Raw genomic sequence first — 16,483 nt, forward strand, 5'->3', positions numbered from 1 at the left:
CAGCGAATTTAAACAGGTTACTTTCCACCCCATCATCAAATGAAGTTATTAAAATAAGATTTAATAAGGGGAGGGACATTTATGTAAATGGAGAAGAGATTTTTCAGACAGGACTTACAAAAATAATAGAGCAATTCCTTACACACTTACGGGAGTTTGCAAACAGGGGTTATACCTAAATTAAGATTTCAGTGATGGACAATATGTTAATTAGTTAGGACGTGATGTGCATGGATAGTAATTCTCTCGCACATTTTTCAGTAGCTATTTTTTCCTGTATCTGTGCATTTAGTTACTTTATGTATATGGCAATCAGGACTTGTAATAGAGATATCTTTTATTAGACCAACAAGTTTTTTGCAAAAAAGTTTCTTTAATTGCAAGCTTTTGGGCACAAACGCTCTTCATCAGGCATTGGAGAAAAGACTGTAAAAGTTCTCCTGGGTAGAAATGAAAGTTCATATTTCATAAGATTTCACAGAGGAGTCAATTGATGGAAAACTCCTCTGGGCAGTCAGGTCATAGCTGGTATGAAGCCTCTCACCTCCTGTGAGAATCTGTGATGATGATGCAGATTACCTTGAAACAAAGGCAGGAGCAGGATCTCAGGTTTCAGGTGGTCACAGTTTCTTCCTGCTTGGGAAAATATGAAAAATTTGTTAAAAAAATTGGCTAAAATTCGGTATCTTGTATGTGGCAGGTGTCCAGGTTGTAGCCGTATTGGTCTAGAGGAAAAGGCAGTTGGGATTCTGTACATTTTTTTTACTTTATGTAATAAAGTAAAACTTGTAATTAGAAAGTAAATAATAAAGTAAAAATATGTAATACTTTATGTAATATACTTTATGCGTATACGTTGTTTTACTCCCTACTACTATCCTTGATAATATCTAAAGAAATTAATGTTACTGAAGATGTTGGTCCTTATACAGAAAATGAATGTGGTTAGCCAAAGGATACGATGATCCTTTCATATAGTTTAGAGCAGGGGTGGGCAAAATATGGCCTGCGGGCTGGATTCAGATCGCTGAGGGATTTTGTCTGGCCTGCGGTAGGTCCCTTCTTCCTGCCTGGCCCAGGCACGCCAGTATCGTGGGGCAGTAACAGTGCAGGGCCTGGGGCAGAGCCACAATCCACTGCCCGCACACCTCTGCGATGGGCACCTGTTCTGCAGGGAGCAGATCATGTATGGCCGGTCCTGCCACCCCCAGGTGTGCAGCTGGGCTGGGGTGGTGTGGCGGCTGGACTTCATTTCCCAGCAGCTCCAGTGGTGGCAGCTCCTTCTGGCTGCCACAGCTGCCAGACACAACTGTGCTGCCCGGGCACCCTGTCCCGTCTGCCCCACACTCACTGCCAGGGATAAGACTTGTGTGGGCAGGGCAGTCAGCCAGGTGGCTGGAATGGGGTCGTGGGCAGGCAGGGAGTGGGATGGGAGGGCAGGGCTGGGGAGATGTCAGGATCTTGGGGTGCTGCTAGTGCAGTGCTGGAGCCAGGGCTGGGGCAGAACCATGATCCACTGCCTGCACACCCCTGTGATGGGTGCAGATTCTGCAGGCAGGGGTGTGCAGGGAGTGGATCATGGCTTTACTGTGGCCTCAACTCCATGCTGTCACCACCCCAAGATCCTGCCCGCCTCTGGCCCCATCTTGTCTGCCCAGCTGCGCACCCTGCCTATGAGGCTCTCAGCTGGTCTCCATGGAGACCCTGGGATCCTGGGGAGTTGACAGAGTAGGGCCAGGCCAGAGCCCCTGGTTCTGTGGGCAAGGACATGTAGGGGGTAGATCCTGGCTCTGCACTGTCACTGGCCAGTGAACCTAGGGTCTCCTTGGAGACTAGCCAGGAGCCACGCAGGGGATGCAACTGTGGGCAGGCAGGAAGCTGCATCTGGGGCTGGGATCTTGGGGCCGTGACTGCTGGGCCAGGCCTGGGACAGAGACATGATCTGCTCCCTGCACGCCCCTGCCTGCAGAACGGGTGCCCATTGCAGAGGTGTGCGGGCAGTGGATTGTGGCTCTGCCCCAGGCCCTGCACTGTTATTGCCCCATGATCCTGGCCTCACTCGCCCATGCCATGCCCAGACACCGCTCCTTGCCTGCTTGTAGCCTGATCCCACATAGGAAGTTTTGGTGAACAGTTGTATTGGGGGGATGGGGAGTGCTGACTTAGCCCATGACAGCTTAGCAAAACTGCTTATGTGGCCCATGGGCCCAAATAATTTCCCACCCCTGGTTTAGAGGCACATACTGTTAAGCTAGAAACAAAAAGTGAAAGTGTAGCTTCATTTCAAGTAAAAAACGAAACTCCCATAGACTTGAGTGAAACAGGTTTTCACCTGTAAATCTTTTTTTTTTAAATAAAATTTATACGCTCAAAGTGGGCACATTTACATGTTCCTTAAAGCACTTTTGCTAATGAGCATTAAATTTAGTACTTCCATTGTGAGGTACTAGAAAAAGGCTCATTAGCCTATTTTGCACATTAGCAAAAGCACATGATTTTTTGTGATGCTTTGTTGTGCATTAAAATAGGCTAATACATATCAAAGGGCACATGTAGATGTGCCCACTTTGTAGCAATTTTTGTTTAATATCAGTACATGTTGTTCTGTCAGTGGTGTAAGCAGTGGTTATATTGATTCTTTGTGATGTGAAAGAAAGAAATATTTTACCTGATAATGATGGCACCAAGAAAACTCACAAAATGAATGAAAAACATCAACTGGAACAATACATCTAAAAATTCTCATTGGGTTTGTTTTAAAGAGTTATTTCAAAATGTTGCCTGGTCTATAAGATGCTTGTCTTGACAATTTTTTGTTTTTTATTAGCAAAATCATGTGGTTGACTGGTCACTAAAACTTAGTCTGGCTCTGTATTCAGTCTGCTAAAAGATATACACTTACTAAAAAAAAAGTATACAAGTACTGTTCTTTACTAAGTCAAGTTGTTATTTCAAGGGACAGACAACCTTGAGTTTGCGTTTGAGGATTTTGTAACAAAGCCTTTCAATACAGGTAACATTTGATGTAGAGGAAGAAGGGCAGTCATTCAGGGCTGTACAGGTGTGTTTTGACTCCTCCAAAATGCTAGAATTTTTTTTCGTAGAGGTGACAGATTTGCCATTGTTGTTTGTCCTACCTGCTATTGATGATGATCTGTGTGTTCTGCTTTTGGTTTCTGCTGGATTTTTTGCATTTTTTTTTTGTGAATTGTTGCAGTGAAGCTGGCTAGAATAACAGATTTATGCTGTGAAAGAAACTCACTGTGTCAATGGAGCTTGCTTTATATTTCTTTTCATATACTTTTCGCTGCATATTGTTGGATGGCTTTGACCAGAAGGAAAAAAAAAAAAAGCAGATAACCCTATTAGAATCGGTTAATATTCCCAAGCCAGTATGGGAAAAGCATTTTAAAGTATGAGCCCTCCAGTATTTCCCTCATAAGAAAAGTAAGCTGCTTTCACACAGTCCAAGTGTGTGTGGTGCTGTCACTGTCTGTACAGTCCTTGGATTATCTCTGAGTTTCTTGTAGTAATGGACTTGCTAAGGGAAAAACTGTCAAAGCTTTGTTATTGCTGCTGTCTGAAACAAATATTTCACACTTACATTTTATATTATAGTAGTAATGGGCTAGAACAATATAGTTGAACAGCATATAGGATATGAAACCTAAAGGAGAAGAAACCTGGAAGATAGCACTGTTCTGTATGTTTATGAGCTATAATCATGTTCATCATGGTTTTGTTACAGAATGAAAATGAACGTTTGCAGACCCAGCTCACTCAGTTACGCAGCCAGCAAATGCGAGATGCAGAAAAGCATCAAGGTCTCATTTCCAATTTGAATGAACAGCTCAAAGGGTAAATTTAAATTTACTAAAGTCAGGCAGGACCAGCTGCAATTACATATTTGTCTTTGCAAGTATAAACTTGATGCATGCAATTAGCCATAAAGAATAATATCTATTAAATGTGCTGGGAAACAAGAGTTTTGACCTTCACTGCAGTAGTGTAGTCAGATCATTTTTTGGATTAGGGATTTTTTCTGGAACATGTAGAGGCGGTGAATTCACAGGAGTGTGGCGAGAAATTACAGGTACATTGGCTTTAAAAACTGATACTGGGGAATAAATTACTGTGTTTTCCAAGTACTTCCCTTCAAATTAAATATGAGTATTAGAAATCTAAATATTAGAGGTGCACTGATGCATCAATCCTGTATTGGATTGGCACCGATATAAGGAAAATTGACAGCATTGGCAATCAGCTTTTTCTGGCTGATGTGGCCGATAATGTCTCCAATAAATGCCCCATGCATGCGCGCAGCTGTAGCGCAGCATGCAGGTGGCCAGGAGAGCAGCCCAGCAGCGTGGAGAGCATCTGGGTCCAGCTGGTAAGTCTGTTGTGAGGGAAGGGGCATGGGGGGCAGATCAGGGCCCCTGCACGGGGAGGGGGAAAGGTGAAACGGAGCCACGAGCAGCTCATCCAGGGGGTGTGAGGAAGGGGTGGCGGCTCCTGCTGCTACACTCACCTTGGGAGGGCATGGGGGTGTGTGTCCCCTGGATCGGCTTTCAGACTGAGGGTGGGCTGCTATTGGGACTGAGGGTGGTGCCAGGTTCTTCCTGGCAGGGAGAGGTAGGGCCTGGGCTGCACTCGGCAGGTGCCGCTGGGAGAGGGGGTCTACGACAAATTTTGGGGTGGGTGTAGACCCCTCCCAGCACTGCTGCTGGCCACCCTGAGCAGAGCCTTGGCATAGCCCGCTGCTGGGAAGAGTTCAGCATCACCCCCGGCCCCAGCCCACAGTGGCAGCCTGCCCTTGCTCCGCATGCATATCTGGGGGCACACGCACCCATGCCCTACTGGAGTGCATGCAGCGATGGGAGCTGCGCCCTCCCGGATGAGCTGCTTGCAGCTCCATCCCGCACCTTGCCCAGCTGTGCAGCCCCTGCCCTACTCCCTCCCTCACTGGGGGAGCCTTGATCTGCTTCCCCTCCCCCACAACAGATTTAAGAGCTGGACACTGCTCTTCAAGCTGCCCAGTTGCATATTGGCAATCAGATTGGTGTAGGCTGGTATGGCTTGATAAAAATCAGCCTTCGGTATCAGCCCAGAAAATCTCTATTGGTGCACCCCTACTAATTGTCTGTTTTCTTGCTAGACTAAGTGATAAAAACAGCTTCCTTGAAACTTCACTTGTGGAGAAGGAGCAAAAGCTGTTGAGTACAAAAGAAAAAGTAGAAGAAATTGAAACTTTGAAGAGGACACTTCAAGACAAAGATCTTCTTAATAAGGAACTTAGTGAGAAGTTTGGGCAAATTGAACTGAAGGTAGGCGGTAGCAAACAGAATTATCTTTGGGGAGTAGTCATTTAAATGCTTTCACAGTCTAATGTTGTAATATTATTTTACAGTAGTCTTGAAAAGAGTGAATAAGGATTAATAAGCAAAAGGAGCTATAATCCTTTTTCTGTTTGATAACAGTTGCATATGTGTTTTGGTTTTGGGGTTGTTTTAAATGGTTTACAGTTCTAAGTAAATGTTAGTACTTGTAAAAGGTACTAAAAGTACAATACTGGCAAATAAAATCTTCTTACCCATATTTGCTATGTCACCAAAATCTGTGTAGCAAGCTTCCTTGACCATGATTTCAATGTACTCAACTCTTTGGAAGGATACGTTAAAGAGAAGAGTTCTTTGGTCTCTATACCTCTTCAGTCTTTGGTGTGTCTGCTGAAACTGCCAAGGAAGGGAACCAATAGTAATTTGGGCATCAATCCAAGAGGTGCTGGATTGAGGCTTGTCGACTAATCCACAAATCATTGAATGATAATGGTTTAGAAGCACTGTTAATCTCAGTGAAATTAAAATTGCGGCCCTAGAGGAGGAAAGGCTTCTTATTAATTAATCATTGTTATCTCATCACTGAGTCACCTAATCACATTTTATTTTAAATTCTTTTTGAATAATCTTTGTTTTGTCATCTCTTGGAGAAGATGTAAAGAGCTGTTAGCAATTATATCTGTTATATGGTGTGTAAGATTTTTGGGCATTAACCTTAATTTTTTGGTCATAATTTAATAATATTATTTTCTCTTTGAAGCATTTTACCTTTCAATTGAATGTGTGAATCTTCACTTCTTGTGCCAAACCTCTGCGTGGAATTATTATATAGTCATTATATTTTACCAGTAATGACTAGATTTCAGTGGTTAGTGTGAATCCACACGTACTATGGATTCAATGCCAATCTAAGTTTATAAATTACAGTGATATAACAATATATTGGCATTATATTTTTTGTGTAACTTCATACATCAGTAATATTATTTTTTCTGTTTTAAGCTTGATGAAGCCTTAAAAAAATGCAGTACATATGAAGTGGAGTGTACTGAACAGAAGATCGCTATCAATGATCTAACAGAAAAAGTTGCTACATTTAAAGAAAAGGTAACTCATTAAAGTTATGTGAAATGGGGAAAATGTTGTACTTAGTTTGGTTTGATCCATTATGATTGCTTCTTCAGCAGTATACATAATATTAAAAAACTTCTGTTTGTTTAAACTTTTTGTATGTGCCAAGTCTATCATATAATAATCTTTAATTACATAGTGACTTTGCAACATTGTAAACTTACAGGTTGCAAATTTAAATGAGAAGTGATTATTTAGCTTTAGATACTGGTCTCATAAGCAAACAGCTGTTTCTTCCCTCAGCATAACTGTCTTTGTAATACTGCTTTTTTGATGTCTAGACCTTGAAGCAAGATGCTGCAGTAGAATTGATGCAACAGGATCTTGACCAGACAAATGAGGAGCTTGACAGACTGAACACAAGTCATTTGGAGGAGAGATCTCAACTTATTCATGACCTACAGAGACATGAGAGAGAAATTGATAACCTGAAAGAAGTGCTAGTAGAAAAGGACAAGGAAATTTCTGTTCTCTCTTCAAGTATGATTGAATATTCTGAACAGATTACCATTCTGAAATGTCAAATCCAGAGCAAAGAGGCAGAGCTACGAGAGGTGGAAGAAGCCTTGTCAAAGGCTAATAGGGAAATTCACTTACTGAAAGAAGTACAAACAGTTGACATAAGAGATACAAGCATGAAGATTTCTGCACTTTCTGAGCAGAATAATACAATGGCATTGGAGCTGGACAAAGCTAAAGAGCTGAATGGAGCTAAAACTAAAGAAAATGAGGAACTAGTAAGGCAAGTCAGTGAGAGCAGCATAATTATTAAGGATCTGCGTTCTGAAATCAAGGCCAACAATATTGCATACCATAATAAGCTCATGGAGTGTGAGTCGCAGATTACTTTGCTGAAAGAACAAATGACTAAATCATCAGAAAAGTTACAAGAAACTGAAATAAAACACAAGGAAGAAACTGAATATTTGAAATCCCAGCTTGAGGAAAAAAACTCTTCAAAGGAAAAATTGAACAGTTTGCTGAAAGAGAAGGAAAACAAAGAACAGACACTTGAAAATGAGTTAAAATCAGTTAAAGATGTTTACAACAAGCTAGTTTTGGAGGCTGCAAAAAAAGATGAAGAACTGTCTAAGTTATCTTTTCAGCTTACAGAATATATTGAACATCAAGAAACACTTAGGAAGGCTTTACAGGAGAAAGTAAATATTATTACTTCATTGGAGCAACAACTTCAAGTTGCCCAGCAGCAGAATGAAGAGGCTAAGCTTACATTAATTGAAGAACTAAAAGCCAAAGATATGCAGAGCAAAGAACTTAACAACCAACTAAATGAAATACAAAAAATTATGAATAAGATGGAAATAGAGGCACTAAGCATTACTTCAGCTAATAAGCAATTGCAGGCAGATCTTGAGGGGAAGGAAAAAGATTTGGCAGAGCAAATACAAGCTAAAGTAGATTTGAGAAATGCAGTAGAAGTTATGGAAAAAGAGAAGCAACAGCTTATAAGTGAAAATGAGAGTTTGTCTAAATTACTAGATACAAAGGAGTGCGAATTATTGATGAGAACCCAGGCTATGGCAGCTATGGAGGACAAGTTATCTGTTAGTACTATAGAGTACCAGAAAACTCTTTCAGAGCTAAGTGATGTTAAAGAGACATTAACAAAAAAGTGCAAGCAACTTTCAATATTTGCAGAGCAAAAAGAAAACTCTCTCACAGAGCAGGTGCTGGAGAAAACAAAGGAATATAATGTACTAATTAGTCAATTGCGTGAACAAATACAGTTGCTTACCATCCAACTGAACAATGCTGAAGACAGAGAAATGGAAAAAGAGGGAATGTTAAATGGCAAGTTGTCTGAATGCAATATGCTTGTCCAGAAACTCAGCCACAGTGAGGAAAAAATATTATCATTACAGAAACAAATTCAAAATATAACTCTGGATTTTGAAGGTACCAGCAGGTCTCTAGAAGAGAAAATCCTTCAGAATGCTTCCTTACTTAAGCAAGCAGAAGAAAATAATGTGGACATGGCCAGGCTTGAGGATGAAATTCAAAAGCTTAAGGATGAAAATATGAAATTAAGTGAGCGGATAGAAGAGAGAGACTTGACTATTAAAAATCAAGGTGTAGAGGTTGAAAATTTTCATAGGCAGATTGCTGAGAAAATAGAAGAAAGTGCAAAGTTAAATAACCAGTTAGAGATATTTGGCAAACAAGTGGAGATATTAAAATATGAGAAGGAAGACCTTGCCGTTGCATGCAGCAGAAAGTCAAATGATTGTGATATCCTCCAGTCTCAGCTCTTACAACACCAATCTGAACTTGTTTCAATAAAGAACAAAGCACATGAACTAACCTTAGAAACTGAAAAATTGAAAGTAGATCTTGAAATAGCTAATGAAACCGTGATAAAGAAATCAGATGAAATAGCTACTTTGACTTCTCATTTATCTCAGCAAGGTCATAATATTTTAGCTCTGAAGGACCAAATTGATAGCCTAATAATTGAGAAAGAAACATTAAAAATAAGTTTAGAAGAGAAGGAAGCTCTCCTTTTGAGAAAGGAGATTTTGATTGAGGAGATGGGGGAAAATAAAGTGGCAGAAGGGAGGTATTTGCAAATAATTTCTGATTTGCAAATTCAGATGCAAGTTTTGAGTTCTGAAACCAGTCAGATTAAGCAGGCAATGCAAGAAAAAGAAAATGAATGTAGAAGGCAAGCCCAAGAGTTAAAGCTGTTTAAAGATAAATCTGAAGAGTCTGGTATGCTTAGAGTTCAACTGTCTGAGAATATGGAGGTGCTTTCCAATCTACAGTGTCAGCTTAAAACCATGACAGAAAAATCAGCAGAACTGAATGAATCAATTGTACAAAAAGACAAGTCTTTAAAGCAAAAAGTAGATGAATATGTTAATTTGAAAGCATATGTTTCTGAAATGAAAGAGAGTTCCTTTAAGCAGCAGAAACAATTGGAGGTTTTGACTTGTGAAGTAGAACAATTAAAAGCAATAATTTTAGAGAAGGAATTGATTGTCAGTAATACTACATTACTCAATGAGAAGCTGAAGATACAGCTTCAAGACAAAGAGAAAGAGTGTGAAGTGTTAAAGAAACAGGTAACAGATTTGGAAGAAGCAAAACTAAAACTAAAAACAGAGGTAAATGATCAGAAGAGAGTCATAAATGATACTAACCAGTCATTGGCAGAAAAAGAATCTTTTCTTGTGGAAAACGCAAGCCTCCTCAAGAAGCTAAGTGACAAAGCAATCGAAGATGATGGAAAGCTAAAGTTGCTTACTCAGGTTCAGAGTCAGGTGCATGAGCTGATGCAAGAATTAGAAAAGTCCAGACAACAGCTACAGGAGAAAGAAAGTATTTTCATATCTTTGCAGGAAAAGTTTACAGCAGTGTGTGAACAAAGAACGGAACTTAACATAACACTCAGTAAAAAGGAAGAGAATATTACTGGACTTCTTAATTCCTTAAATGAAAAAGATGCTAGTATCCAGCTGGCAGAAAGCAATATTAGTGCTCTTACTAAGGAGATCAAGCTCCTGCAGGAGAAGCTAGAGAAAAGTGATACAGCCTTAAAAAACATTGCTAGTGTTTTGCAGGAGAAAGATGAAAACTTTGCCATAAACCAAAAGAAAATTGATTCTTTGACAGTTGAGCTGTTCTCTATAAAAACAGAGCACCAGAAAGCACTGGACCAGATAAATATCTTCAAGCAAGATGCACAGCAAAAAGAGCTAACTTTACAAAATCTGCAACTGAATTGTACTGAACAGGCTAAAAATGTTGAATTATTAAAATCTGAGCTAAACAACATAAATTCCAAATCCTCTCAAGACTGCCATGACCATACGCTTTTAATAGACAGTCTGCAAAAACAGGTAACTTCTTTAGAGAGGGAGAAAGTTCTCAGACAAGTAAATGCAGAAAAACTGGTGGTAGAAAACAGAGAACTTATTGCATGCCAAAGTCTGTTACAACAAAAATTAGAAAAACTGCAAGAAATTAATGAAAAATTAGAAGCCAGTGAAAATTATTTCAGAATGCAGATAGATGCTGTCAAACTACAGATGAAGACTGAAAAAGAGCAGTTACAAATGCAGGTTAGTTCAAAGGGTGAAGAGGTCTCTGAATTAAAGCTTAAAGTTGGAAAGTTAGAACAAAGTGTACTTGAGTCTGAAAACAAATGGGTGACAGAACTTGATAGGGAAATTCAGCAAAATTCAGTTCTTAATGAGAAGGTTAGGAGTTTAGAGAGTGAAATGAAATCAAAAGATGGTAAAATCCACTTTTTACAACAAGAGCTGGATCTTATGAAAGAGGAGTTAACCAAAAACCTATCAGCATTATATAGCACTAGACTTTTCTGCAAAGAACAGGATGCAAACACTCCAAATGCTAATTATCAAGTAACTGATAGTAAAATTAAATGGGAAAAATTCTCCAGCATGATATCCACCATTCTGAGCAAAGAAGTGGAAGGAGAAGGATTGCAGCTGGCTCTTTTAGAAAAAAAGAAAGAAATAGATATCTTGAAGAAGAAATTAAGACATATGCAGTCACTAGAGGAAACAAAGGTGTTGCTACAGAATGATCTTGAAAAGGTGAAGGGCACCTATCAATCTGAAATTGAACGTTTGTCTCAGGAATTGGTTGCTGTCAAAGAGACAGCTCAAAAACAACAGTCTCTTTTGGAAGGAAGAGAAGAATCATTTGCAGAGTTGAACAAACAGATTAATTTTCTTCAGAACCAGATAGATAAGTCCAAAGAAGAGCTCAAAACCAGTTCTGAGAATTTGAGCGCTGACCGTAAAAAAATAGTGAGTCTCTTAGCAGAAATGGAGAAAAAAGATCACCTCATAGAAAACTTAACTTCTCAGACAAAGCAACAGAAGGATTTAATTTCTGCGCTAAGTCAGCAGCTGAAAGAGAAGGATTGTTCCATTACTCAGGTCATGGAATCCTTGTCTAATGAAATGATGAAGTTTTCTGAAGAAAGAAATTTATTAAATGGTAAACTGCAGCAACTTGAATCTGTTCAAAATAGTTCTATACAAGAGCTAAATCAAGTGTCCCAGCAACTTGAGAATTATAAAAAAGAAGTGGAACGTAATCAGGTTATATTAAGTCACAAAGAAGCTGCATTTAAAGATTTAATGAATGAAAAAGAACAGATGCAGTTTAGTCTTGAGAAACTGGGTAAGGAGAAAGAGAACTTGAAAAAGAAACTTCAAGCAGCATTGTTGGTAAGAAAAGACCTAATGCAAAAAATTGCAAATATTGAAAACAATACACAGGAGGAAATAGAAAAAGAACATAAAAAAACAGAGGAATTGTTGAAGAGGATTGATGCGTTAACACAGCAGATGAAACTTGTTCAGATGCAAAATAGAGATCTGGAATCCCATCTTGAAACTCTGAAGCAACAGCTTTTAGAGAAAGATGCCAAAATAAATAAAATGAGTGAGACACTTTCTGCCGAAGTGTCTAATTTAGAGCACCTTCAAAACTATGTTGCAAAGTTGAAAGATGACATTGCTGTAAAAGAAAAAGAATCTGAGCAAAATCTGAAGTCTCTGGAGGACAAAGACACTCTGCTAGCTCACATGCAGTCTGTGCTTAATGAGAAAGAAAAAGCATATGGAGAAGAATGTTGTCAATTTCTCTTGACTCTTGAAAATCTCAAGGCTGAAATTTTAAAGAAGGATGAATTATTGAATAATATCAATTTGGTAGAACCTTGTTTAAATGCTGGAGTCGCTAAGAATTCTCTGGGCCTTAATAGTGAAGTTAATCAACTAAGTCAATTAGAAAGAGAGAGAGAGATCCTACGCAAGAAACTTCAGGCATCACTTTTGGCCAGGGAAGAGGATGTTAAGAAATTTCAGAAAGAAAAGGAAGAGCACCTTAAACTTGGCACTGATTTGAGTGAACAAAGTAATGACCTTGAACTCCTCAGGAAGGAGCACAAAACACTTCAACAAGTTCATCAAAGAAAGGGGGAAGAATTTGACTGTAATCAGTTGCTAGTATGCTCTCCAGAGAAAGAGTTGGAGATTCATGTGGCAGCACTTCAAGAAAAGGAAACTACTGATCCAAATGGGTTGGAATCAGATGAACCTAAAAATAAGGCTCAGGCTGTGTTAGAGGAGTCACAGCAGACAGTTGGAATGACAAGGGAAGAGACTGAGTTGGAAAAACTAATTGATAACCAGGTAAAACTTCAAGAAGAAACAAAAATGTTAAAGGATGAGATAAGAAAGACATCATTTGAACTTGATGACAAAATAGAAGAGATGATAAACCTGCAGGACTCGGTGAGTCAAATGGAACAGCCTGATAAACATCACAAAGGCTGCATGTTGGATGAAATAAATCAACTGCAGAAAAAGTTGGACGCTTATGATACAGAGGCTCTACACATTAAGACTACAGTTGAATGTAGGGATAAAGAAAAGGAAGCTCTCCTTAAAAGGGGTGAAGATTACAAGGCAAGCAAGGAGGAAATTGAAGAACTGAAGATTAACCTCCAACAAGCAAACAAACTATTTGTAGAAAAGAATAAGGGAATTAAGGAGCTGATTTGTATTCTGATGGATTTCAAAGATAAGTTTGATCAAGAAAAAGGAAAGCTAAAAGAAACTGTACAGTTACAGCTCAGGTGGCAAGAAAACCAGGAAGAATCTCAATATTTTAAAAAGGAATTTGAAGCAATAGAAAGAGAGAGAGAAGAGCTTATCAGTAATTTAGGGAAGGCCAATGCAGAACTAGTTGATATGAAAATGGAGCTAAAACATTTCAGTGAAGAAAACAAAAAACTTATGATGGAGTTAGATATACTACATGAGAAGTCTGTACCAGCCCCTGAAGAAAGGAATATGGTATCATGCAAGAAAGATAAAGAAAATTATAGTGATGATGAACTGGTGCTGGCACACTCAGAAACTGATGTGCTTCAGCCAGGGCTCCAAGGCAAAGACATCTGTGTTCAGTCACTACAGAAGGATTATTCCAGAAGAGCAAAGATAGTAGAAGAAAGAAATTGTGAAATTCAGAAACTAACCAAAATGAGTCAGGAACAGGCAGGGAAAAATATAACTGTGGTTGATTTTGCCTTGCAAAAGCAAAAGACTGTTGCACAGGAACAATCCAGAGAACATCTCCACAGGAAGCTACAAGCAGCTTTAATATCACGTAAGGAAGCTCTGAAAGAAAATAAGTGTTTAAAAGGTCGGATTGATGAACTGATGCTGGAAAAAGAAGAATTGACCAATAAGTCACGTACCCTTGAATGCTTGTTGTCTGAGCTTGGCAAAGAAAAACAAAACTCAGATGCTAGTTCTTCACTGAGTACAGAAGAAAGCCTTGCTTCTGAAAATGCTAGATTATTAACTGAAAATGAAAACTTAACTGCTGCATGTGAAAGTCTTAAATCTACTATGGAGACTATAGTTCAGGAAAAGGAAGCTTTTTCCTTCCAACTAAATACTTTGAAAGATTCTCAGACAGTTGAATTAACAGGATGGAAAGCTAAACACAGTGAATTAAAACAAGATTATGAGTCACTTCTGCAGGCCTATGAGAATATAAGTAGTAAAATAGCAGAAATGAGGCAAATTATTGATCTCACTAGAAAAGAAAAGCAAGAAGCTATTCAGAGATTTGCTGAGAGAGAACGTGAAAAACAGGAATTGGAGAAGCAACTTTATGAAGCTGTTGATGAAACTGAAGCTATAAAGAATAAATTGCAGCAGCTTGCTAAATCTAAACAAAGTGCAATTGATGAATTACAGAGTAAATTAGAAAGGCAGACATTTGAACATGAGGCAAGGATGGAAGAACTTCAGCAGCGTCTTCATGAATTCATTCTCCAGAACAGACAGCTAGTGGAGGAAAATGAGCAGATGAAACAAACTTCTGAGAACCTGAAGCAGGCTTTAGAAAAAATTCAGTATGAAAATGAAGTACCTCATAATGAAATCAGTGCAACTAAATCAGACCTTCAAGTGCAAATGGAATTGAATGAGGCTGATATGCAGTCTAAAATTACTGATGCATTACGTGAGAGAGAATCATTATTAAGGCAAGTAAGTTTGTTAAATGATGACATTTCAGGGAAAGAACTAAATATGCTTGCCTTAGCGCAAGAAAGAAGTTTGCTTTCAGAAAAAGTAAAAGAAACTGAAGAATCTTTGGAGCAGAAAAATAGGTCTCTATCAAAGCTGGAAAATGCATGTGGAAATCTTAAACAAGAAATTGTTATCTTGAATGAAAGAGTTAAAATTTTAGAAGATGACAAGTGCCTCTTACAGGAAGAACTTGAAAATGTACAAGAAACGTCTTCCAGAGTTAAAAATGAGCGAGAATTTCTGGAGACAGAATTACTCAACCATACCAAGAAAGTGGATCAACTGACAGACAGACTGAAATCTGCACAGGTACAGAATACCTTCCTGCTCCAACAGTTGGAAGAATTAAAGGCAAAGAACTGCAGCCTCATTAGAGAGCAAGAAGAACAGCAGTTGAATATTGCAAAAGTATTTGAGGAGAAGGTGAAATGTGCTCAGAGAGGCAATGATGGGGCAAAAACCAAAACGAGAGAATTGCAAGAACTCTTGAAGGAAAAACAGCAAGAGATCAACCAGTTACAAAAAGATTCTATTAAATTCCAAGAACTGATTCTAGACTTGGAGCGATCTGTGAAACTATCACAGTCAAAGAATGACGAATTTGAGAAAGATTTAAATAATGCAACAGAAGAGCGTGCCAAATTAAATGAACAAATATACCATCTAAATGATGAGCTTTCTTCCCAGAAAAATTTGTTAGATCAGTCAAAGAGTGACTTGGACAGGGTTTCAGCTGAGAATTTAATTTGGAAAAGAGAAGTTCAGAAGAAGGAAGATCAACTACAAAATCAGAGGCAAGAATATGAGAAAGAATTAGAGCTTAGTCTTCAGCAGCTAAAGACAGTGCACAAGAGAGAGTGGTTGAACCTTGAAGAAAAATACAATGCACTTCAGCGAGAGAAAGACAAGGTAGATGGCGAATTTCATCGTTTGCAAAAGAAAGTCTATGTTACAGACTTCTTGTTTAGAAAGGTTCAAGCAGGTTTCAATGCAACTATAGCCAAATTATCCGCTTTTGTAAATTGCACAGCTTCTCTTCCAAATGACTGGGGCCAGGTGATCAGTGAAATAAAAACCTTGGAAAAACAGTTGAAAGAGATAATTCAAAATAAAGAGAAACAGGTAGTAGAGAGTTACCCAGAAATAGAGTCTTTACAAAGTGATACAAAGGAGAAAATGGATCCGATTCAGGAACTGAAGACTACGTTCTCTGTGTTAGAAGAATCAAAGAATGAAGTGTACTCAAGGCAGAAATCTTTAGATCCCCAAAATTACAATGAACTGTGCAGAATAAAAAAAGAAAATGAGATTCTTCTCAACCAACAGCAAAAATTGGATACCGTTCTTCAGTCAAAAGAAGCAGCTTTACATGCATTGCTTAAAGAAAATAATTCTCTTAACCATCTTCTAGAGAATAGTAGAGATGCAGGAAGACAAATAAAAGTGTTGGAAAATAGTTTTGCTAGAAAAGAACAGGAGTTGCAACAAATTCTGTTGGAAAAAGAAAAGATCCAAGCTGAGCTGGAAAAACAGATTGCCATTTCTCAACAAATGAAGATAAGGCTGAACAACAAAGATACAGAAATATCTCTACTGGTATCATCTAAGGATGGGGAGATTTCTGCATATCTCACACAAATACAGACTCAACATAGAAAACAAATCAATGAATATGAGCAGCAGTTAAATTCTTTGCAAATAAAAGCACAGCAATCTGAAGAAGCCTGTCAGAAGATGGAAAATGAATTGAAAAATCTGCAGCTGAAAGCTGATAAAACTGCTCAAGATAAGAATGAAATTGCCAATGAAATTGATGCCTTAAGAAAATCAATGTCATCTCTTCAGAATGACAGAGATGTTCTCTTTTCTAAATACAAAGATCTGGAATATCAGCACGAAAACATTTTA

The 16,483-nt window shown here is 38.6% G+C and overlaps 1 protein-coding gene across 1 annotated transcript in view; it reads left to right on the forward strand.

Annotated features, from left to right (window-relative positions):
- Positions 1–16,483, forward strand: part of LOC109298980 (golgin subfamily B member 1-like) — a 75,037-nt gene that overhangs the window by 40,728 nt on the left and 17,826 nt on the right. The window contains exons 18-22 of the mRNA XM_019519416.1: positions 3,749–3,858; positions 5,156–5,324; positions 6,339–6,443; positions 6,749–15,631; positions 15,674–16,477. Coding sequence (XP_019374961.1) covers positions 3,749–3,858; positions 5,156–5,324; positions 6,339–6,443; positions 6,749–15,631; positions 15,674–16,477 — 10,071 coding nt within the window. The remainder of the gene's footprint in view (positions 1–3,748; positions 3,859–5,155; positions 5,325–6,338; positions 6,444–6,748; positions 15,632–15,673; positions 16,478–16,483) is intronic.

This window comes from Gavialis gangeticus, unplaced genomic scaffold (assembly GCF_001723915.1).
Source record: "Gavialis gangeticus isolate Ggan-Ray unplaced genomic scaffold, GavGan_comp1, whole genome shotgun sequence".
NCBI classification, from domain to species: domain Eukaryota; kingdom Metazoa; phylum Chordata; order Crocodylia; family Gavialidae; genus Gavialis; species Gavialis gangeticus.